The 24,255-nt window shown below is 40.0% G+C and overlaps 1 protein-coding gene and 1 long non-coding RNA gene across 5 annotated transcripts in view; one reads left to right on the top strand and one right to left on the bottom strand.

The window, feature by feature from the left end:
* Positions 1-24,255, bottom strand: part of LOC310689700 — an 88,559-nt gene that overhangs the window by 59,303 nt on the left and 5,001 nt on the right. For all 4 annotated transcript variants that reach the window (XR_014517588.1, XR_014517589.1, XR_014517590.1 and 1 more), the window contains exon 3: positions 2,687-2,765. This is a non-coding gene — a long non-coding RNA (uncharacterized lncRNA). The remainder of the gene's footprint in view (positions 1-2,686; positions 2,766-24,255) is intronic.
* MALRD1 (MAM and LDL receptor class A domain containing 1) overlaps positions 22,405-24,255 on the top strand; it is a 226,792-nt gene continuing 224,941 nt past the window's right edge. Inside the window, exon 1 of the mRNA XM_083467342.1 lies at positions 22,405-22,702. Coding sequence (XP_083323468.1) covers positions 22,540-22,702 — 163 coding nt within the window. The 5' untranslated portion in view covers positions 22,405-22,539. The remainder of the gene's footprint in view (positions 22,703-24,255) is intronic.

The following is a 24,255-nucleotide window of genomic DNA, read 5'->3' as shown; positions in this document are numbered from 1 at the left end:
AGGACGAGATGGTTGGATGGTGTTCTTGAAGCTACCAGCATGAGTTTGATCAAACTGCGGGAGGCAGTGGAGGACAGAAGTGCCTGGCTTGCTCTGGTCCATGGGGTCATGAGGAGTCGGACACGACTGAACGACTAAACAACAACAACATGACTACTTGTGTTATGTGGTAGTTATGTATCATATTTTCATGCTGTACGCTGCCTTGAGCATGGTTTGAACAGTGAAATATAAATATAAATAAAATTAAATATAAATAAAATAATGCATGTATGCATGGGAGTACTGATAATATGGGTGTTTGCGGGTACTCAGCAAAGGAAATGCAGGTAGTAATGTAGGCTTAAATATGTTTCATGGGTATCACCAAGCATAAATACAGCTATAATTTAACTTGTGGTATTAATATTACTAAATGTGTATATTTTTAAATAGTTTAATGCATCATTTAGCTAGGTGTTGAGAAAATTATGGTTCTTTTATTTAAAGATGAAGGCTCTTTATGCAGACAATATATTTCATCTATCTTAGTTTATTATCTCGTTTGATTCTAGACAAAGGGTGTCTACAACGAGGGAATCCAATCTCAGTTTTGAGAAGGCTTCTCAAGGCACAAAATTCAAGCTTCAGTGTACTTTTGAGTAAAAAGCCCTTGCTACCCTCCTTTTGTGTATGTCTCTCTCTCTCTCTCTCTCTCTCTCTTATGTGTGTGTGTGTCTATTTGTGCATGGCAGAGAAGTGCTTTGTGAAGTTGCTGCTGAGCTCAAGAGTCTGTGACATTATTAATTGATAAGAATACGTTGTATTATGGATTGCTAGGTCATTTAAATATGTATAGTTTCATTTTGGGACTCACAGCACAATGAGAAAGCAAATGTTGGCCTGAAAATATTATTGTAGGCATCCTGTTTGGATAGGCAAAATGACATTTTTGCTAAGTTTTTGCATGGCTTATGTCTGACGATATTCTTTCCACTTGCATTGATGGCTAGATGGTTGCTTGAATGAGCATGGATGGGTTTTGATGGCTAGCAGCTGCTAGCTACTGGGCACACCCCACTTACAGTACTTGCAAATGTGTGTTTGTGGGGTGGAGAGAAACAGTTCGGAACTTATAAATGCAACCAGTGAAGAGGAAATATCAAGTACAAGTTTTGCAGCTTGCTGGCAAGAATGAGCTTTGGGATGCATCAAGAGTAGGTTGTTTGTTTGTGAGCCTAGGTGTTGGTTTGCTCCCCTTGACTGTAAAATGCTACCCCTGGAATTAGTCTCTTGGGAAAATTGGGATGTATGTAATGTACCTGGTAGCCATGAAGTAGCAATGAGAACCAATATGATTCAGAAAAGAATGACTGCTGGGCTTCAGTATGAAAGATCTGAATCTGAGTCGCCTTCTTTGTCATGGACTCATGGGGTGGCTTTAATTCAGCAGGAAAATAATAAAAGAAGGACTACAACCCACCTTTATCCCAACTTCTACCTTACTTTAGTAAATATCTAATATCTGCTGGGTCAGCATTCATATACGTCTATATCATTTAGTGCCTGACAGTATACCAAAGCTGAAAACATGACTGCTTACAAAGAAATTAGCATCTTCCCCATATTGTATGCAAATAATATGTAGCGGATGTTATTTCCTCCCAGGCAAATTGCTTACTCTGCAGACACTCTTAATTACTTCCACTATCTCAGTTTGACTTGCTGTTGAAAATCTATTTGGGTTTTTTATGGTGGCATTTAGAGTCTTCCTTTTGCTTGTGAGTCTGACTTTTTGTACCAGCACTTGGAAGATGGGATACAAAGTTGCCCTTCAAAGTTGGCCATAATTCATGCTTGAATTCTTTGCTCATGAAGGGAAAATAACAATGTTGTAAATATTCTTTAAGCAAAAATGTTTGCATTGAAAGAGACTTGGTGCTTTTAAAAATGTCTGCTTAATTCTACCACCCTCTTGGTTTGCCATTGTTGTGCTCATATCCACCTGTTCAGTGTGCAACAATTAATGCTCTCTTTATCAACTCTGCATTGTGCACATACAATTGATCTGTAAAGCTTTGAAATATTGTTAAGCAAAGGGCTAAGAGCCCAAAATCTAGAGTATTCTGTAACTTCTCCTTCTCTCTCCCCCCTCCCATTTTAAGAAAAGAAAAGAAAAATACTGCATCAGTCTAATGAAAAATCAGAATTAAAGACCTTTCCAAAAGATAAATGAGCAGCTCTTTCGAAAAACTCTCCACTCTATAAGTTTTCATGATCATACCTTTTCGGTATCATTTTGGGGGTTATCCTGTGGTCGGAAAAAATGATCATGGCACTTCTCTTCTTCTGAAGATAGTGCAGTCTAGCCTAGTATATTATTGATTTGTGGATTATTGCTTGCTTCTAATTTATCTGCAGGAGACAGAGCAGATAATAGAAACAGCCATTTTGGCAATGCAGCCTGTAGAACACAGGAGACACTGCTTCATCGTCCCAAAGCTCTATTTATCTCATTTGTTTACATCTATTAGCATAATTCTGTATTAATTATAACTGGCACCTCAGCCCTATAGATCTGCTAGAACAGTAATATCCTAGGATTTGGGATTCTGTTCTTGTGGCAGTGGCTCTGTGGAGGATGTACCACATTAATAATTACATTGCCCAGTCTTCTCTGTGATCAGAACTAAATCTTTAGACTCACCTCTTGAGGGGAAAGCCAGTTGGTCTGAGTTGCACGGAACTGACTTCCTCTTGGCTTCTTGTAAGATTTGCTTTGGCACCTGCAAAAGCCCGAAACATTTTATTACTTGCTCATAATGTGGTAAATAAAGAAGATTGCATGTTATTGTAAATATTATTTTTTTTGTAATTATTCTTAATTGTTTCTGTTGTAGCTTATGGCTGGCTGGCTGGCTTTATAAGGAGTAAACATAGTCCAAACTGTCATTCTGATAACTTACCATAAGAAAATCCACCCAAAGGTTTGCTTCTATTTTCCTGTTACTGTAATTTTTGTTTTGAAAAGTTTGCTAGGATGCGCTGTGGAATCACCATAACTTCTGCTTCTGCTATTGCCGTTGCAAGAAACAACTTTGTGAACAGGAGGTTGAAACACTAGTACAGTATTGTGTCAGTGGCTTCCGCTGAGTTGTTTGTAAGTATAACATCATTAGCTGGGGCATGACACCAGGAGGCTAATCCTGTGTCCTTTTTTACTCTTTCTTTATAGTGAACTTTATAAGCAGTGAGTTTTCTTCATTTGGAGATTCATGGGTTTCCTGTTCCATGCCTTGTAGTACTCTTAATTAAGGTGCCTTTTGAAGTCCACATATGGGGTTGTGCCAGCAGAGAACACCATAAAGGAAATCTTCTCCCTCCCTTTGTGGAATCTCAGGGTCTGGGCAGTAGAAATCCTTCAAGCATTGAGCCATGGAAGGATGTACATTCAACATCAGAACTTTGAACTGGACTCCGAAAATCAACAACAATATGGGGACTGGAGGAGGAGGAGGTATTTTGGAACATGTAGATAGATGTGTATTTTATTCAGGAAATGCTAAAGAAATATCCACCGCTTTTATTATAATAACTGCAGTGAAGCTTATTAATTTATGAAGGTGAAGCACCTTGAAAATAAGCATGCCTCCACTGATGGTAATAAAAGCTCCATTTATCATTAAGTGTGTCAGGCTGAAAACATTATCAGCGCTCACCTAATAAGCAGTGATGGAAGAAATGGAGTGCAGCACACTCAGGAATGCACCCATGCATTAGTCACGCTGTAATACCGTCTGATTTGCATTATGACACCCTCGGGAAGAAAACAGTGTTGACAGGTGCATCAAAGCAAAGGCATGAGACCTCTGAGATGGATTTATTCAAATGGGCAAAGGAAGAAATACAGCAGACATCAGAAGGAGAAATGGGGTGGGCAGAAGCAGTCAAAGAAAACAGTCTAGCTGCAGCTCAGTTCTGAACATCCTCTCCATTCCCATGAATTGAGTGGGATTTACACAAATATTAAACATGTAGGAAGTTAAGAATTGCTTCTAGTATTCGGAGCACCCAGTAGTCAGAGGTATGATGAACCAGCCCAGAGACAGGCCTATCAGATCTCCAGACAAATTATTCAGAGCATGGGCTAGCGATGGCTTAAAATCAGGGCTGGGGTCAGACTTCAGGGTACTGCAAATGGGTGGCATCCCCAACATATACCCCCAATGCATGGTATTTTTCTTCTTCTGCCACTGCTGTTGCTGCCAAGGCTACAGCAACACCACTCACCAAGCTTTGCTGAACCCCTGGGCAGCTTTTTTAAGCAGTGGGTCAGTGCTGGGGCCATTTTTAAATGAGGGTCAAACTCTGTTCCCATCTGTGGTGATCACATGCTATTTTAATTTATTCTAAATGCACACACCAATTTTGGGTAAATCCAAAATGCAACATCTAGGACTGTAGGTCTATGAAAAGATTTAACAGATCTATAGACCTGGGCATTGCATTTTGGATAAATTAAGATGGAAAGGGAGAGATGGCCACTGTGAATGGGAACCAAGTTTGGCTCCCATTCGAAACAGTCACTGCCACTCATTCACTACTAGAACAGCTGTCTGAGGCCTCAGCAAGGAGGGCGGGAAGTGACTGCATGGCTGGCTCACATCTTCCTCTGGACCTCTAAGGCCCTGAGCCAGTGCCCAACCTGGCCAGCTGCTGTTGCTGGGCCTATTTAGAACCATATGCCTCAACTGAATATGTATATGTGTGGTGGTGTTTTTAAATGAAAGTTTAATGCCCATCCATTCTAGAAGCATCTTGCCTCAATGTCAGGCTTGCCGTTGGCATCCACGGACCTTGCTTTATGGCTCGTCTGCAAGTGACTGATCAGCTAGGGATCTCCCCAAAGGATAAATGTGTTTTACTTCAACATCACTGCTGAGTACCATGAAATATTAACTTTATACATAGAACTAAAACTATCTTCAGAGCCAAAGGACTCTTTGAAACTATTTTTCTTGTTGATTTATTCATTCATTTTTCAAGAAGCAATAAGACATTTAGCATCTTGAAGTCATTTGGTACCTTGGAGGTTTAAAAAAGCAAAAAGAAACCCTACAGAGCAGTATTTATATAATAACATAATGCCATGGGTAGCAAACATAAGACCTTATGAAGCCCCTTGTGGTGGCTACCCTTACTCATGCTACACAAATCACTGAATTATCTCCAAGGACCATCCTAGTTGCAAGGAACTCAATGCCTTCAATACAGCAAAAATATTAATTCACTAGTGCCTGTTACTGCATGTTTTTTGCAGCAGCCTACACTGTGCACCCATTTCTGGTGTTATTGTTGCTTCCATAAATGTATGTTGAGTGTTATAGAGCTTGCAAGAAGTTCCATACTGTGCAGTGTTGCATATCAAAGTAGACATGGCAATAAATTCAGATGAAACTGACATTTTTGTTGAGATAAAAAGGAGATGACTCAAGGGCAGGGGTGGGGAACCTCCAGTCATCTAGATGCTGTTGAACTACACTTCCCATGAGTCCCAGCCAGCATGGCCCTATGAAGGAGTTGTAGTCCAACAGCATCTATAGGACTGGAGGTTTCCCATCATCCCTACTCCAGGGAAGCTACTGTGTGGAGCATATGACCCTTCATACCTTCCTTTATACCATGTTAGCATTAAATAATATATACACATATGCTATCTTCTCCCTTGGAAATCTATAATAAGAACTGCATGCCTGCCCTTTGGTTAAGACTGCAATCCTATGTAGATGTACCGTACTTGGAAATAACCCCCCCCCCGAACCTAAATACAGTGGAACTTACTTCTAAGTAAACATGCAGGATTGTGCTCTGTAAAGTCAGCATATTTCCTCCTCATGTGAAGGACAAGAACAGTTCAAGAAAGATCTTCTCGGACTTTTGGAACATGGAACATGAAAAGCATTGCCTTATTCCCAATGCGCTTGCTCTTTCATTTACAACTCATTTACCTCCCACATATAAACCTATTTGGTACTTGTATTATACAGTGAATGATTTTCCAATTTAAGTCACATTCATTCATATTTTATGTAGTGTTGGGGGGGGGGAGGCTTTTCTGGTTTAAAGCTTAACATTTATTGTCATAATGATATTCCTGTCTTAATTCTACTTCATTCTTAAGACATTTAGTTCTGCAGAGTGGTGGAAATGAAACTTGCCCTCATTACATGGTTGCACAGAAAGAGGTTGGAAAGTTCTTGCAAATGGAAAAGATTTGCTTGTACAAAAAATGCCTTTCATATTGATATCAACGTGCCTTGTCTAATTCTCTCCACGAGTACTCTGTGACATTAATAGTTGAAACTTTCAAATAGCAACCTCTATCAACCTATGGACACATTTTACATCAAGGATTGGGAACCTGTGGCCCTGCAGTTCCCGTTGGACTTCAGTTCTCATCAACATGGCCAGTGATTATGGGAGCTGTAATCTAGAGAACCACAGGTTAGCCATCCCTGTTCTGCATGTTGAATTTTTCCCAATGGTTGGGATGTAAAAAACATTACTTGTTCCACATACTGAAGGGTTGGCATTTCTTAAACAGGAGCCCACGGTGCCACATGTCAAACCACCTGAGGGGACTTCTAGAAATAAGACACGCCCTTCAGATGTTGTCAGACTACAAATCCCATTATTCTTGATCATTGGTCTTTCTGGCTGGGTTTGATGGCAATGTAGTACAATAGCATCTGGATGGCACCATGTTGATTACTCCTGGTAGATGGCATGGGAATCTGCTCTTTAAAAAAGAAAGTAAAAAAATCCCACTGACATGCCTATGAATCCCAATCAATATGCCATCCAAGATCTGTCTGTCATGTGTAAAGAGTGCAGCAATGGAGGAGCTCATGTCAACCCTTACTGTTGGTTACGCTGACTGGGACTCAAAAACACCAGGAATGCCACAGGTTCCCCACCACTGGAATAGGGCAATATGTTTCCCACTGGAGTGGAGTCAGATCTACTCACTAATGAGAGCCATTCCAGTTCAAGAAATAAGACACTCCAAGCCTGGAGCCCTAAACATACCCAACTCCCTTGGCTGTTCCACATAAATATTGGTTTCCAGACCCTTGATCTTCTTAGTCACCCTCCTCTGTACACGATCCAGCTTGTCAATATCCACTTAACAGTTACCTCATCTAGCCCACATTTTACCAGCTTCTCCATAAGAATATGATGGGGGACTTGGTCAAAATTCTTACTGAACTCAATATACAGTACATCCACAGCATTCTCCCGATCCACCAAGCTTGAAACATGGTCGAGAGAGAGAGAGATTCATTCAGCATGGATTGTTTTTGAGAAACCCAAGCTGGTCTTAGTAATCACAATATCCTTTTCCAAGTGCTCACAGACTGACCATTTAATTATCTTTACTAGTTAAACCCACTCCCCTTCATATGAGCCAGAACTAGATTGAAAACCCTTTCTTCTTTTTCTGACTATCTATGATGTGACCTCCCTGGTTGCAGATTTCACTTGTGGAAGTGATACCTGTACTGATTACCTTGCTAAGTTTTAGATAGTTATATGACCGTGGAATTGTGTGATTTTGACCTCTGCTGTGATGCAGTCATGGATTCATAAACTTTCATTAAGCATAAGATCAGTTGAGAAAGGCGTTAAGTCAGCAGTGAGCTAATAAAAGAAGAACTGAGGGATGAGACTGAGAACAGGAAAGATGGAATATTAGCAAGCAAATCAAACGTGAAAAATGTCAACAAGTGGCGCACAAATCCATATCACACCTTAAGCCACTTTACACTTCTAGATCTTGAGATATTGCTGCATTTAATATTAGAGTTGTGAATAAAAGTATATTTGACTTATGAATGTGGGGCCAATCTGTCAGTCAAATTAAATTAAATTAAAATACGCATTGAGAACTGTGCCACTTCAGAGCTGAGGTAGTTAACAACATGACGGGATATTTTATCCTCAGCAAAACCCTCTTGCCCCATGGAAAGTCACAGTGTTAGAAGACTTCAAACAGACTTTTTCCTGATATGCTAATTTTCCATGCACGTATGGTTTGGATTATTATTTTTTGTATATGGAAACAAATCATCTCCCTCTTGTATTCTGAAGTACAGTCTCAGGAGAACAGCATCTTGTGGTGCTACTTTTTCCTGCTGAAAATGTACACTAGTGGCAATGTGGAGACACGTGGGAAAAATCTCCAAATAAAACACAATTTTTAATGTGTGGTAAGATGTAATTTCTCTTTCAGGACCACTGTTCTGGCTTTTTGATCCAAGAATTGAACACTTTCTTCTTCTTACAGATGTGGACTGCATGATTTAATTGCAGCTGTTCTTGCTTTTGAGTATCACAGTCATTCTGTTTCCTTTTCAGATTTGAGCTCTTTTTAGAAAGTCATTTCTCCTTGATCTTTGCCTTGTTTTTTATATCTTCTTTCAGTGTTTCACATAGTGCTATGCAGCTCTTCTAGAATGTTATATCATCAAAAGTGAAGCTTCAAAATTGGGATGCATCGAACCATATAAAGACAAACATTTGTGAATACATAAATAAATTAACCTCAAAGACTTGTCAAAACTAAAGTGTACTATGTGTACAAAGTGGAAGCATCAAGAAGGAGACTTGCATGTCTGCATATATGTAGTTGTCAAAATACAGTTACATAAAATGCTGACCAGATATATAACGGAGTCCAAATAGCCGTATCTGAGTGGAAGATCGTATGTTTTGCATACAAACATATAATCATCTCCACTGACGTCTATTTTAGCTCTAATTGAATGTCATTTACAACTTGGGATCAGGATACCTAAAGGGTCTTGAGATCTTCAGACCCCCTTCTCTGAGTGCCCCTGCCAGGTGAAGTGCAGTAGGTAGTTAAGGGTGAAAGGGCCTTTTCAGTAGTGGCACCCTGGTTATCATATGTCCTTCCCAAAGAGGCTCAACTAGTGCCTACTTTGTTGTCATTTTGGTGCCAGGCAAATACCTCCCCTCCAGCAATGCCTTTATTTATTTATTTAAAATTGTATCAATCAATCAATCAATCAATCAATCAATCAATTAATTTATTGTACTAGCCAAAGGCCATGACAAATACATACAATCAGTTTATAACTCAACTAACATTCACCTCAATGGGGCTTGTGCTCCTTGTTTCAGTACATGGCCATTCATGATCTTTGAAGTACCTTTCCAACTTAGTGGTACCTCGCAAGACGAATGCCTCGCAAGACGAAAAACGCGCAAGACGAAAGAGTTTTCTGTTTTTTGAGTCGTTCCGCAAGACGAATTTCCCTATGGGCTTGCTTCGCAAGACGAAACGTCTTGCGAGTTCTTGCGAGTTTGTTTCCTTTTTCTTAAAGCTGCTAAGCCGTTAATAGCCGCTAAGCCGCTAAGCCGTTAATAGCCGCTTAGCCGCTAAGTCGCTAAGCCGCTAATAGCCGTGCTTCGCAAGACGAAAAAACCGCAAGACGAAGAGACTCGCGGAACGGATTAATTTCGTCTTGCGAGGCACCACTGTATATTACACTAACTGAACCGTAGGGGCAGGGAGAATGGATAAGTGAGATGTAAATCAAATTAGCCTAAAGGAAGCAAGACAAAAATAAAACCACTGCTTTGCACAGGGAACATTATGCAATAGTTGATTTTAAAAATCAGCATAAAATATGAAGAGGATTATTGGCTACTGGGGCTTCTTTAACAGCTGGAGTAGGGCTTTTAAACTATCATATTTTGCTCAAGCAGCCAGCTGCTTAAGAAATTAGGCCACGGGGACTTTCAAAAGAAGGAAATATACTGCAACTATTTTAAAGTAGAAACATGTCCCATTTGCTTGAGACCAGAGGAGCTGTGCAATACTATCACTCTTCCTTAAAATAATTCCTCCTCAAAAGCCATCTTTTCATCATGACTTCGGTTCAGCCAGTAGTCTCCATACCCTACTGCAACTGAAGTCATGTCTATATTGAATTCAGTGGGGCTTATGTCCAGGTAAGCAGTATTTGGAGTGCAGCCTTAGGTGATAACTAAGTACAGGGTCGCTGCTGGACAACCTGTTTATTGAGCATTTGATTTGTTCTTACAAAGTTTGTGGGGAAATTATTAGTTGTTACACCAAGCAATTGTTATTTCACACTTTCTAGTGTCTTTCTCTATTACATTCCTTACTGCTATAAGCCTGTTTTGGCAGTGGGGTTTGTTGCTCACAAGCTCCAAATCCACTTTAATTGAATGTGCTGTTATATAACTGAATCCCAACTGCAAAATAGTCTGGACAGTCTTGAAGTGTGCTAAGTACTTGCAAGAGAAGTAACCATATGGTCTTTCTCTGTTTACCCAGCCTCAGTTTCCCTCACTTTCATATGTACTTCCCCCAATATCACATTTTAACTGTTAAGCTCTTTGGTGCAGGGATCTCTCCTCTGGTACTCTGCAAACAGCTAGGAACACTAATGGTGCTATGCAATTAAATAAACCCATTGTGTGCCCAGCTACAGAGTCCCCGCCCCAGTGTGCATAATACTAAAGGGTGTGTGTGTGTGTGTGTGTGTGTGAATGAATGAACGAAAATGACACCCATCTGGGATTTAAAATGGCCACAACTTGAGCTATGAACGCTGATGATGCTATGCAATTAAAGAAATCCATTATAAAGCAAATTTCTCAGGATCTGCACACAGGGAGCTCTTCCTTTCTTTAACTTCCACTTCCACTTTCTAGTTCTCTCTTTCTCTAGTTCTCTGAGAAGCAAGAATGACCAGACTCTGATCATTCAATATTTCCCTTTCTCTGTGCCAACTTTCTTGATAAACAATGAACAAAACAATGTAAAGGTCATGCTGATGTAGGTTTCAGAGACCAAATTACTCATTGGAAGGGGAATCAGCCTTAGATTTGGGCTTCTCTGGAAATCTGTTGCTTTCTATATAAGATAGAAAAACCGTTTGGGAAACCATATGAGGTTTGCACAAGGCTGTCTTAAATGTCTTCAAAATGTATGTAATCTCTTATCACGTTATGTTATATTTTTGCCATGAATAAAACCAAAGGAAGCCAATGGACCCTGACACAATCTGATAAATTCTCTTTTTGAAGTACCCAGGTAGGCTAAAAGGGAGACACCTGAAATGGTAAATTCAAAGGTGAGTGAGGAAAGTGGTCAGTGGCCTATATTTCTATTTGTTTTATTTTTGCAAGCAGGATTTGCCCTACAGCCAGCTGTTGTAATATCGAGCTTAAAAAATGTATTGACTCCAGATAATTAAGCTAAGGTTTGATTGCTTGCTAAAAACCTATGTCTTTCTATACAAATGTTTTTAATGCTTAAGAGCATTAAATGAGGATTGGGGTTTGAGTACAACAATCATTTCTACACACCAGTCAGTGGGCTCATCTGTCTAGTAGTCAACGCCCATTTTCCCCATTCTGGTTAATTCATTTTTCACTTGGTATTGGGTCTTGCTGGGATGCTGATAGACCAAAATGAATGGCTGATGGCAATACTTTGATTTTTAATTTCTCAAGAGATTGCTTCATCACATGAAAGCCTGTATACTGTTTGTGTTGTATGTAGATTCTAGTTTCTCTGCTAGGTGTAGCTGTTGCATTGCAGGCAACACCATTAGGAACACTCTTAGTCCTCATGCCCTCATATCACACAGATAGATATCTTTTCACTTCTTTTTCCAGTGTTCCTTCCATCTGGACCCAACTTTTCAAAACATTTAAATAGCTTCTTGTGTTTATTGTTTTGATAATTTACTAATTTTTGTGAATTATTTATATCCTGTCCAAAAAACACAATTTGGGCAGCTTGAATTTCCCATCATGATATAGATTTCAAGCAGTAGTCCGTTGGCATTGCAGCTACATTACAGTAAATCAACCACACAGTTTTCACCTCCATGTCTTAACTTGTATGTGTACAGGTGATATTCAAACATTCTATCCTGATGGCTACTAACAGGGGATGATGTGCAAGAAATGGCATGGAGAAGCTCCATGTACTTACTGGAGAGACACTGAGGGCTTGTTTATTTAAGAAAACAAACAATCCAGTTTTAATAAAGAGAAATAGCAGAGATGAATACAACAGAGAAACCTACGTCAAAAAGCTAAACAACAGACCCTTTCCAAACTCCATTCTCACTCTACTTAAACCTTGTTTTAAACACCCACTCCCCACCCTCTCTCCTGCTCACTCTATTCAAACCTTTGCCATTGTTTAGAATCACCACTGTTATCGTCTTAGTATTCCTTCAGCTCTACTTTATTCAAACTTCTGCTGTTGTTTAAAATGGTGACTTTCCCCCTCTCAGTATCTCAAGTCTCCGCCATTGTTTAAAACAGCCACTTTTTCCACTTCAGAGTCTTCATGTCTTTGTGATTATACTCAGAAATTCTCCTCCTTCCATTCCTCATCCACCACATTCAAGAGGGATAAAGCATTCAGAGTTCTCAAATATTGCATAGTATGAAGGCACTTTACTCGGACCTCTGCCATTGTTTAAAAGCACATTTTTCTTTTCGGTTTTCTCCATCTCCTCTCTACTCAATTTTTTGCCTTTGTTTTAAATAATGTTTCCCCTTCTCAGTGTCCGTTCTTCTTCACCCCCATACCATGGAACCAAGCAATGAACTTCTCTGCTTGGTATCAAATAAGAGAAAATATGCTAAAAATGCAATACTGATGTTATTTGACACCGGTTAAATTGGCCGAAATGTATAGAAAAGACTCAAAAATCTGTTGGAAATGTCTAGAAGCTGAGGGTACATTTATGGTGGAAATGTAATCGGGCAAAGGATTTTTGGGAAATGGTGTATAACAAGTTAGAAAAAATATTTTAATTTACATTCCCCAAGAGACCAGAATCATTCCTTCTTGGCATAATTGGAAATGAGTTACCAAAAAAAGCCCATAATTTATTCTTGTATGCAACAACAGCTGCAAGGATAGCATACACAAGATACTGGAAACAAAGAGAGATTCCAGGGAAAGAACAATAGTTAAATAAACTAATCAAATATGTTGAGCTTGCAAGTATGACATCTAAAATAAGAAATATAGACAATAAACAGACGAAGAGTGAGTGGGAGTATTTAGGGGAATATTTTTTTTAAAAAAATGATCTTAAATATAAATTCCAGGTAGGGGTTACCTCTTCACCAGCAGTTCACAATACAAAGGATGTAGGAAGGTGGAAAATAAGGTGAAGGTATTTTTGTATATGCAGCTAATTAAGATGTACAAAAAACCAGAGCCCGATTTCTGTTCTTATCCTGAAGCAAAGTTCTTAACCTGAAGCACTATTTCTGGGTTAGCGGAGTATGTAACCTGAAGTGTATGTAACCCGAAGTTCCACTGTATAAGAATGGAAAATGATATGAGTGTATAACTGAAAGTTTACTAATAAAAGTAAAAAAAAGCAAATGCAGGATTATGAGGATGAGGCACTATAAATCCAATGGAGGCTGAGTGATGATATTCTAACATTTTTATTACATAGAAATTTCATTTCAGTGGTCTTTCTCTATGTGCTCCTGAAACATCACCTTAGTCCCCCTCTACTAATTGGTATTAAGATATTTCCATAGTATGAGAAGAATGATTTCAGTTTTAAATAATTCATGTTACATGTGATTTTTTTTCTTGTCCTTGATGGATGACTGATCATTTATTTATTATATTTTCTGGTGCTTTATTTTCTGAAATAAATTTTTAATAGGCATCAAATCAATTAGGATGCATTTTGCTATCGTAGATTTGACTGTTAACACATGGGTGCTGATGGCTTAGAAATTGGTGGTTGACTTAGGGAGCAATCCAAACGCAAGATCCACCAGGATGAGCAAGTTAGATTGAATCCAGTAGATATCCAGCTTGTTTGGATAAAGCTTGTGGCAAGGGTCTAGAGAGCAAGTGGTTGCCCTGACCGATCCAAATACCAACAATTTAATATTAAGCCAATGAGAAATCCCAAGGCACCAACTAGATAATTACTAACAATGGATGAAAATGCATCAAGTTCCATATGAATGCAATAGATAGAACATGCCATTCTGATAATAAATCCTCTCAATAAATTCTTGCTTGTTGTTCAGATTAAATATGATTACAAAATTGGCTGAATCACAAGCTATTCAGTCTTCTTCCAAGATACTCCAATCCCATCCCATTTGCCCTCAAAGGACACCCATTTATTAACAACCATTATATAGGCATAGGCAAACTCGGCCCTCCAGATGTTTTGGGATTACAGCTCCCATCATCCCTGACCACTGGCCCTGTTAGCAAGGGGTGATGGGAGTTGTAGTCCCAAAACGTCTGGAGGGCCGAGTTTGCCTTATGCCTGCATTAGACAATTCATGGTGGTAATGATGAGTTTTTCTGTCTGTTTATTTATAGCATTCTTATCCTGTCTTTCCTCCAAGGAGCTCCAGGTGGCATATGATTCTCCCCACCATTTAATCCCCACAACAACCCTGAGAGGTAGCTTAGGCTGAGAGCCAGTCACTGGCCCAAGGTCACCCAGTGAACCCCCTGACCAAGTGCAGATTTGAACCCTGGTCTCCCAGCTGCTGGTCCTACACTCTGACCAATACACCACACATTTATTTCCCACCTAATCAAAATCATTGGAAGGCTGCACACTAATAAAAATAAAAGAATCATAAAACCTTTTTTTTAAGTCATAATTACAGATCGCACCACTAACACACAAATAAGACTAAAGCAGCAGTATCTAAATAAACCATCACACAAAAATGATTGCCTTCCAAAAACCTACAAAAATGATGAATAAGCTGAAGCTAACGGCCGGTGCAAATAATTGTTTTCACCTGTGCAGGCGTGAAACGCAGATGTTGGGAAACACATTTAAGTCTGGGATACAGTATTTTGTTGGCCACCCTGATTGCAAAACAAGCATAAACAGTTAATAGCAACCCTATCCACTTACTCTTTCATGCCTCTGATCCTCTTGTAATTCCCATTGCATGAAGGGGGCAGCAAAGATCACTTGCCCCCCTGCCATGTCCCTACTGTGGGAATTAAATTTTAGTTTCCATTTCAGAGCTTGTGAAAGACAGCCCTGGGTTGTTTGTACTTTAATTAGTTCTGTTGCCCACCCCCCATATAAACTACCCAAGACACTTTCTTTTAAAGTTTAAATAACAAAGAACTTTTACTTACTGTACTTGCAGTTGCAGATTAAATATACAATGTAGGTAGGTGATACTTCAGTTGCTAAAACATCTTCCATAGATTAAGCTGTTACAGACTAACTAACTCTGAGGCAGACAGCAGCACAACGCAACATACCTGCTGCTCTAATGGTTAAACTGAATAATAATAATAATAATAATAATAATAATAATAATAATAATTTATTTATATCCCGCCCATCTGGCTGGGCTTCCCCAGCCACTCTGGGCGGCTTCCAACCAAATATTAAAATACAGTAATACATGTATGTACTACTAGCTGTCATGGCTGTACCCAAAGCCATAACTGCCTCAGGCTTATGGCATCTCAGAGTTCTACAACTCTTTACATACACATTTTGGATGCTAACATCCCACACCTATTGCCATTCCTGCAGCTCCTCAGTTTTGTAATGGGAAGTCTTTTCTTCTTGAGAATTTAAGAACATAGGAAAAGCCTGCTGGATTAGGTCAATGGCCTGTATAGCCCAGCATCCTGATCTCACAGTAGCCATCCGGATGCCCATGGGAAACCTGAAAGCAGGACCTCAGTGCAACAGCACACATGTGATTCCTGGCAACTGGTATTCAGAGGCCAGTAGAGCCTAGACCAGTAGAGGTAGTGTAGGACCCACATAGAGCTTAGAGATCACGGCTCTCCTGGAAATCTCCCTGCTGCAGAAGTTCAGCCTCCAGCATATAGTGAGCTGCAGGAATGGTGACAGGGATGGGCTAAGATTCATCCCTTCTCTCCTGCTTGCACAATCATAATTGCTTATGGAGGTGAGAACAACTGTATGAGTAGAGCTAGTGTTCAGCTCCATTACTTTGATCTCATTTGGAAATGGACAGTCATCAGTCATTAATGCCATTCCATGTATCTACAGTGCCCCAGTGGAGCATCATTATACCAATATGAACCTCCTATGCATATAGTGAGTGTGATGTTGTATATGAATTTCATGGAGAGGTAATCGCCGCCATTAGATCAGCAAGCAGAACTGTGTGGTTAGATTAAAGCTACCCTCAGTGACTACAATGGATCTAGGTAGCTGATCAGTGAAAACTAAAATATAATGTTTACATTATATGCCTGTCAGAGTGTCAAAATTAAAGCTCATGGCTTGTGTAATCAAAACAAGATGCTCTAATTCCCCATCCTACTTAATTGTGATTTTGTCATCAGCATTTTAAAACAGTATCGTATTTACATAATAGACTTTAATTGCCTTGTTTTCACATGGATACAAGCAATTAAAGCTGTTTTCATGGCCCAAATCTCTTAATACTTTAAGGAGTTCTAATACTGAAAGTGATTTGCAAACTATTTTTACGGGGGGGGGGGGGGAGTTAAAATGAAAGTTTTACAGCCCTTTATTGGTGTATCTGCAAAGGATTTGGCATTTCTTTTCATCACTCCAGTCAATAACAGCATTGAAGGATATATATCATAAGTTGCATTGCAAAACAACCGTATTTCAGAATTGCAGTTTAAAAATTTAAACCTTAATATTTTCTTGGTGGGATACTTAAAAACTTGACGGTAAATGAATAATGCATTTGAAAACTGTATTCATTCTATTGCAAACATTTATAAAGGAACAATTTTCTTCCGAAATGAGAAACCTGATGGGAAGATTAATGTACTGACATCATCACCCCTACTGCATGGCTACAACTCCCGCATGTTTTCTTAAGACCCAGCTGAATTGCAGCCTTCCAAGGGTACTGTACCCTTGTTCTTTGCAGGCTCACTATGACAATATGACATGCTTCCTGGGTCGGGGCATCCTTGCTGATAGGCAAGCTCAGCCGTAAAGTTTCAGAAAGGTGGTGAAAATACTATGGGTTGGGGATTGGAACCCTCCTAAACCCAAAAAATTAATAAATGGTACATTTTTGATTATTTGGGATATGAAGAGAGAAATACAAGCTGCAGAACCAGACAAGGAATCCCTGGACTGGCTTATGCAAACCAGCCTGGCCAGGCTACTGAAGAGAAAAGTCATTAGCAAGACAAAAGGTGTTGATGGTCCATCTAAGAGGAATCATTGGGCCTTGGCAGAGAGAGGTTGCCAAGGTGGTTCCCTCACTTCAAAAAGTGAAGTCACAGGGAACCAGGCGGAGGGTCTTCTCAGTAGTGGCGCCTGCCCTGTGGAACCCCCTCCCATCAGACGTCAAACAGATAAAACAACTACACAACTTTACAAAGACAACTGAAGGAAGCCCTGTTTTGGGAAGTTTTTAATGTTTTAGATTTTGCTGTGCTTTTATTATGCTGGAAGCCACACAGAGTGGCTGGGGCAACCTAGTCAGATGGGTGGGGTATAAGTAATAAGTAACTATTATTGTTATTATTGTTATTGTTGATGATGATTAAATAATGAGAAAGGCACCCGCATGTCAACGCTCTCACATGAGAACTCATCTCTTTGGTCTCGCTTTGTGCAAACTGAGAGTTCATTACCGTTCTCCTATGACTGCACATTGGAGGGAAGGACAAACAATGGTAGCAGTGAGCAAGTCATTTTTCTGGGAATTGCTGACTTTTCCACTGAGGAATCCCTGATAAGCCGAGGAACTGCAGGGTTCCTAGTAAACAATTTGAAAAGCATTGGTGTGTAGAATATCGATTCAGCTCATCAGGGGGCAGCAATTTAGTAGAGGCGATTGGTGGGAAGAGGCTATACATCAGTAGTAGTGCACCTGCACTGCATACACAAGACTCCCTGCATTCTTCAGCTAAAAGGATCTCAAGTAATAGATCTAGCTCCTTCCCATGACTTGAAGAGCTAGTCCAAGTGCACTGTACTGGGACTAAATGGACCAATAGTCTGACTAACTATAAGAGAGGTTCATATGTTCACACAAGCTGAAAGACATACTTGCCTCCTGAAGACTGATGTTTTTTGCTGTGACAGATTTGGAAGCTAGCTGTTCTTTTGCTGGGAAGTATAAACAAGTTTGGCACTCATTAAGTTGGTCCATGGCCCCTGCTGTGTAATGACTGTTAATGTTTTTCAGGTTAGCACCCCTAATCTTAAGAAATCAGATTACCATATGCATATAATGCATTTGCAGTACCACCTTCTCCTCCTTCTCAAGTTGCACAGTTCTGTAGTTGTGAGTGCAAACTGTTTTGGAATTCTTTTGAAAATAGGATTTGTTTTGGGTGCTTCCACCCCCCTCCACTTGTTATGCAATGAAACAGTTTTTCTGTAAATACACTTAGACAAATGCATGTTCTACAGTTCACGATGTTTATAAATTTTGAAAATTAAGTGGAGTGCCAAATGGGATTATATATTAAAGGAAATATGTACAGTGCTGCCGGGCACTTCCAGATTCCTTAGCACAGCGTAGGTGCTGCACACAGGCTAGAGCGTTAAGTTTTGGCATTCAGGACCTATTAAATTTAATACAATTCCAGTCCTTACAAGCACAACAACTTTTCTCCTTGGGTAAGGTGACTGCTACCTCACTAGGCATGAGACATACAATACTGCCAGAAACATATACATTTTGTCAGATAAAACTAGCATTATTGATTTTAAACTTTTCCTTATTCCGTTCCCCAATCATATCTAGATCACATATGGGGAGCCTATGCCCATGGGCCACATGTTGTTGTTGTTAGTTAAATTTATATACTGCCCTTCGCCCAAAGATCTCAGGGTGTTTGACATGTGGCACACAGCTGATTTCCATGCATGTTGGGCCCCTTTGCTATCTGATTTGCCTCATCTGGTTTTCCTCCCCCACTTTTCTGATGGTTGATTGATTTATATTGTTGTTTTTATAACATTTTAATTTTAAAGTGTTGGCAAAGTCTTCTTTTGTACTCGCGAGTAAAGGTAAAGGAAAAGGGACCCCTGACCATTAGGTCCAGTCATGGCCAACTCTGGGGTTGCGGCGCTCATCTCGCTTTATTGGCCGAGGAGCCGGCGTACAGCTTCCGGGTCACGTGGCCAGCTTGACTAAGCCGCTTCTGGTGAACCAGAGCAGTGCATGGAAACACCGTTTACCTTCCCGCCGGAGCGGTACCTATTTATCTACTTGCACTTTGACGTGCTTTCAAACTGCTAGGTTGGCAAGAGCAGGGACCAGGCAACAGGAGCTCACCCCGTCGCAGGGATTCGAACCTCCGACCTTCTGATCGGCAAGTCCTAGGCTCTGTAGCGCCACCCGAGTTAGACTCTTGCAAAAAGCTCAGTCTCCGCTTTTGTTTGAAATAAAGATTTGGACTGCAGCACCGGTAGTATTGCATCTAGCCCAGTACTGGCTGCTTTAACTGGCAGTGGCTCTTCAAGGTCTCAGATGAAGATCTGTGCCATAACCGACCTGATCCCTTTTATAAGTGAAGATGCCAAGGGCTGATCTTCTGCATGCATAACACGTGCTTACCACTAAAATGTGGCACCTCTAGGTGGTTGTTGTTGTTTTTTAAAAAAACATGGTCTCATCCCTTCTTGTGGACACTTACTTGGGAATAACTTGGGAATAGCAGTGCAATTCTGTACATGTCTGCACAGAAGTAAGTCCCATGGTGCTAAGTGGGGCTTATTCCCAGGTACGTGAGAATCACTGCCAAAATATGCAAAAGTTTGGGTGGCTGTTCTCTTTGGTCAGAATAGATAAATTTCAAAGTATACATTCCAGGGTGGGGAACCTGTGGCCCTCCTGATATTATTGGACTCCAGCTCCCATTATCCTCAGCCAGCATGAGGAAGAGTCAGGGTTGATAGGAACTGGAGTCCACCAACATCTGGAAAGCCACAGGTTCCTATCCCTGATATAATGTCAGAAGTTAATCATTGAGATAATTCCCGGTCTAGAAATCCTTTTATGAGAATAGTCCACAAAAAGCACCTGGGATTTGAAACTGTATTTTAAAAAAGCTTGAAATACTTTTAAAGTCTTTTTTTACAGTAGGTGTCAGGTATGAAGCTAATGCATAGGGGAAAGGAGTTTATGTCAAGTTTTTTTGTTCTATTTCTAAGAACCACGGAGCAGAGAAGCAGAAAGACGGAGTGAGGTGGAATTTTAATCCTGGAGGCTTACTTGAATGTTCATATTTTATGAGGATTTAGCTATTAAAGGTTCATGCATAAGGGTGCCATATGTGAATATTAAATTACACTAATATTATTCAATCTCTAATATTGAATTACCCAAGTGCTTACAAAAATACATTCTACAGTCTCATGCTGCTGCCGGAAGGTAGGATGTTAAGAGGTAACATATGATATATAATTACAGAGGGATATTGACATCCCAGGCTTGCAGCAGAGCAGAGTATCATGTGGAACCTGCCCTTTGGGCAATTTTCAAACTTTTGTATAATGATGTATCTCTGCTGCTGGGACTACATTTCTATCCTTGCAATTGTATGGATTTCCATTGGTCTAACTGCCTACCTTCAGGCACTATCCAGGGTTTTATGACTGCATTTATGTTCTCAAGGCAAGGGTTTCCACATTATCAATGCAAATCCTCATTGCACCAATTTACCTGTCCAGAGGAGTCATATTGCTGGCTGATCTTGCCCTCCAGGGAGTTCTTGATTGGTGTTTCCCTATCTAGGTCCTGCTTTGATAGTGATGTACCACCCAGGAATGATGTTTGCAGAAAAGGAATGTACAGTACATCACAGCAGCCTCATTGGCTGTAAAATGTCTTGCTTGGGAAAAGAGACTGGGTAACTTCAACATTAGGACTAATCTGACAAGAATTTGACCCCCTCCCAAGCAAGGCAGGTTTATTACTTTTAATAAAGTGAGATAGAAAGTGCAGAACTCTCTTTCCTACCCATGCCCCTCACCATGTTCACAAATTAGAGGTCAAATTCATAACATTCAGAGAGCAGTGTGAGATCCAAGATTGGGGCAGGAGTTTTCCCATGGACAAAATGTTCTACGCCATCTGGTGTGGGCCAAAAACCTCACCACTGCCAGTACTGTGGCCCATTTCTCGTCCATTTTGGCCCAAAATATACAACTAACTAGAAATAAAGGTATATTAATTCCTCGGTGTAGTTAGGAACTGGTGGTTAGACTAGGTGATGTCTGGCTACAACCTTTCTGTAAAACACTGAAACCTCCAGGAACAAGTTGGCGTTGACTTTTCCTTAAAAAAATAAAAAATAAAAGGCGTTCTTAAGTCCCCCAAATTATAAGCACCTTGTCTTTTCATATGCTTTTATGTTATAGATACAATGTAGGTTTCCTTTTTTCATGAACTATTGAAACTGGCAGCCATTTTAAGAAGGCTGCTGTGAACAGAGACCGTTTACTCGCCAGAAAGACCAAGCTCAAGCTGCTCAGGTCCAGCATCTGGACCAGATGTGGGGCTTGTTTCCTCCCTCCACATAGAACTGAGCTGCCACCTGGGCATTTCATTGCTGGACACCAACTTCTGCCTGCACCCATTGTTGTCACCATTTCTGAGGTTCCAGAGGGGATGGTGAGGTTCAGAACTTAGATGGGGGTCCCAACAAGAGGCAATGCGAATTCCCAGTACTGAAGCCCCATTGGGCAGGGTGACGCACTCTCTGCTCTTGCCTCAAGGGACATTAAGTCTCAACAGTCCCCATGAGCTCTGGGGGCTACCACAGTTCCGTGCTTCCCTTCTTTCTGTCATCAGTGGGTCTCTCATCAGGGCTGATGTTTGTTTTCTGGTAAATCCTGACATGTTCCTCCTTGAAGCAGGCGAACAGCCAGGAGGAAGAACAGAAAAGTTGGGGGATTCCAGGAGCCAGCAATGCCCCTACCCTGCAAGAATGTGGACTTGGGCCAATCCAATATGTCAGTCCTGGGTCCAATGAATTGTGATATTGTAAGAAATTTGATTAAGTTTGAGAGGTTACTAAAAACCTGATAACTTAATTTAAAAATGTGTGTGTCATACTTTTTAATCAGTTTATCGCTGCTGCCATTTGATTTTATTAATAAGGAGTAATGGCCTTTAGTACTGTCTTGCACACTGTGTGCCACTGTTAATTCAATTTATCTGATGTTCTTTGTAGCACCAGGCAACTGAGTTGCACTGTAAAGCCACAAACTACTTCAGCTTGTCATAAAATGTGGAGCAATCCAGTTAAATATTTTCCAAGTTTATACCTGTATGAATATGAAAACTGAACGCATTACATAAGCCATGCCGTACTAGAAGGAAAACTTCTTCTAGACCTGCAAAGTTTGAATCAGTTTTTAATGCACTTGTATTTTGAAATGGCATTTTTGTATACACATTTTGCAGGGTAATTGCTGCAATAATTCCATCAAGGACAAGGTATCTACAGAAACATTTTCAATGTACACAGCCAGCAACTTTTGTGCCTTGCTGTGTATCAATCTGGCAGCATTTTGGCCTTCTAAAGGAGATGTTTTTCAATGTTGTGATGGCTCTGTGGTTCCATCAGTGGAGTTGTGTGATTTCACCTACCAATGCAAGGATTGTAGTGATGCAGAACAATGTAAGTAGATGTCACTAATCTTAGTGCATTTCCTTTTTATGGTGTTAAATAGATTACAATACAATTCAAGAGTTTCTCACTGTTGTCTTAGAATCCAATATTAGTTGGATGCAATTAGTTCCTATCTCAGATCAGCTTTAAAACAAGTTATGTAAAACATTGCTGTAGAAATCAGGTTCATATTTTGAAAATGGTCAGAGATCAAAGACCCAGAGATTGATAATTATATTAACTTGGTAAGCCTTTAGTAAGACCTTAGTATCATGGAACATTTGCCCCAAGGAAGAAGGCATTTGAAGACAGTTGGGGGTAGGGTTGTGCAGGGTGGGTGGTGGGTGGGATTGTGATATGATTGGGTATTTTGTGATTTTATATTTCTCTTGATTACTGTTCTATGTACATATTTATATTTGCAGGGTTATTGTCCCCATTTTATTTAAGTATCATTAAGTATCATTTAGAAAACCAATACCCCACCTGCCCTCCTACTGCTTTTGCATCATTCAGGACAGGCTGCAACAATTAAAAAACACACAAAACTACTACATTGAATAAAATAACAGCATAAAAGCTGTAATAGGCTTGGCAGTTAAAGCATTCTAAAATAAGGGTCTAAACTTGGCTGAATATCTCTCCACACTTTTGCAAGATCATTTTGCAAGATCATGTCCTCCATGAAAGTAGATTTGGGGTATATGGCAACATTAAAGGATTGGTGATCTAACTTTCTGAATGTTCAGGGTTGAGGCCTAACCTTAAATCTGAGGTGGGTGAGACCATCTTTCTCTCCTAAGAATGCTGTGTTCCAGGAATGCCAAGTGCTTTTTAGTATTCCAAAAAAGGAAATAAGGAAAGACCCTTGGCCAAATTTAAATAGACACCCCCCAGCAAATTCTTAGAAGTTGTCTGCCCCAAGGATTCATCTAATATTTGGGAATATTTTTACCCACCCCCACAAACTGCATAAGATGCTAATTAAAACAGTGTACCTTATTCTTGTGCAATCATGCTTAGAAATGTACTGCACATGCCACAATGCACCAGTTCCTTCTAACTAGTAAGATTTTTTACTTATAATTCATCAGATGCCGACAACATCTGTTTTAATGACAAAAAGTTACATGTATGTCTTCTAAGATTTAAAGGGGCACCTGGTTAACAGCCAGTTTACTTACTGCAGCCATCTTGGAAATCTTTGACAATTATCAGTGAGTTTGGACTGTGGCATTATAAGAGATTTAAAAATGGACACTAACCAGACCGGTTTATTGAAAAGCAGAGTTTGTTTATACATTACTGGAATATGAAATACCAAGATTACATTCATCTGTATATATTTCTTTCTTTAATATAAATCGGGCCTGCATTGTTGCTACTAGAAATTTCAATTATATTGCCACATAGATTGATTTAATGATAATTTTCATGTCATGATGATTCCCACCCCCCATTGTATGTTTGCATTTTCATAATAATAAAGGGCTCAAGGTATGAGCTGTAGCTTCTTCTCCATGCCCTGTCCCCTTCCAAGAAGTCTACCTAGGATTCATAGA

Source organism: Podarcis liolepis (genome assembly GCF_965112155.1).
Source record: "Podarcis liolepis genome assembly, chromosome: 12".
NCBI lineage: Eukaryota > Metazoa > Chordata > Lepidosauria > Squamata > Lacertidae > Podarcis > Podarcis liolepis.
This window is presented reverse-complemented; position numbering and strand designations above follow the sequence as displayed.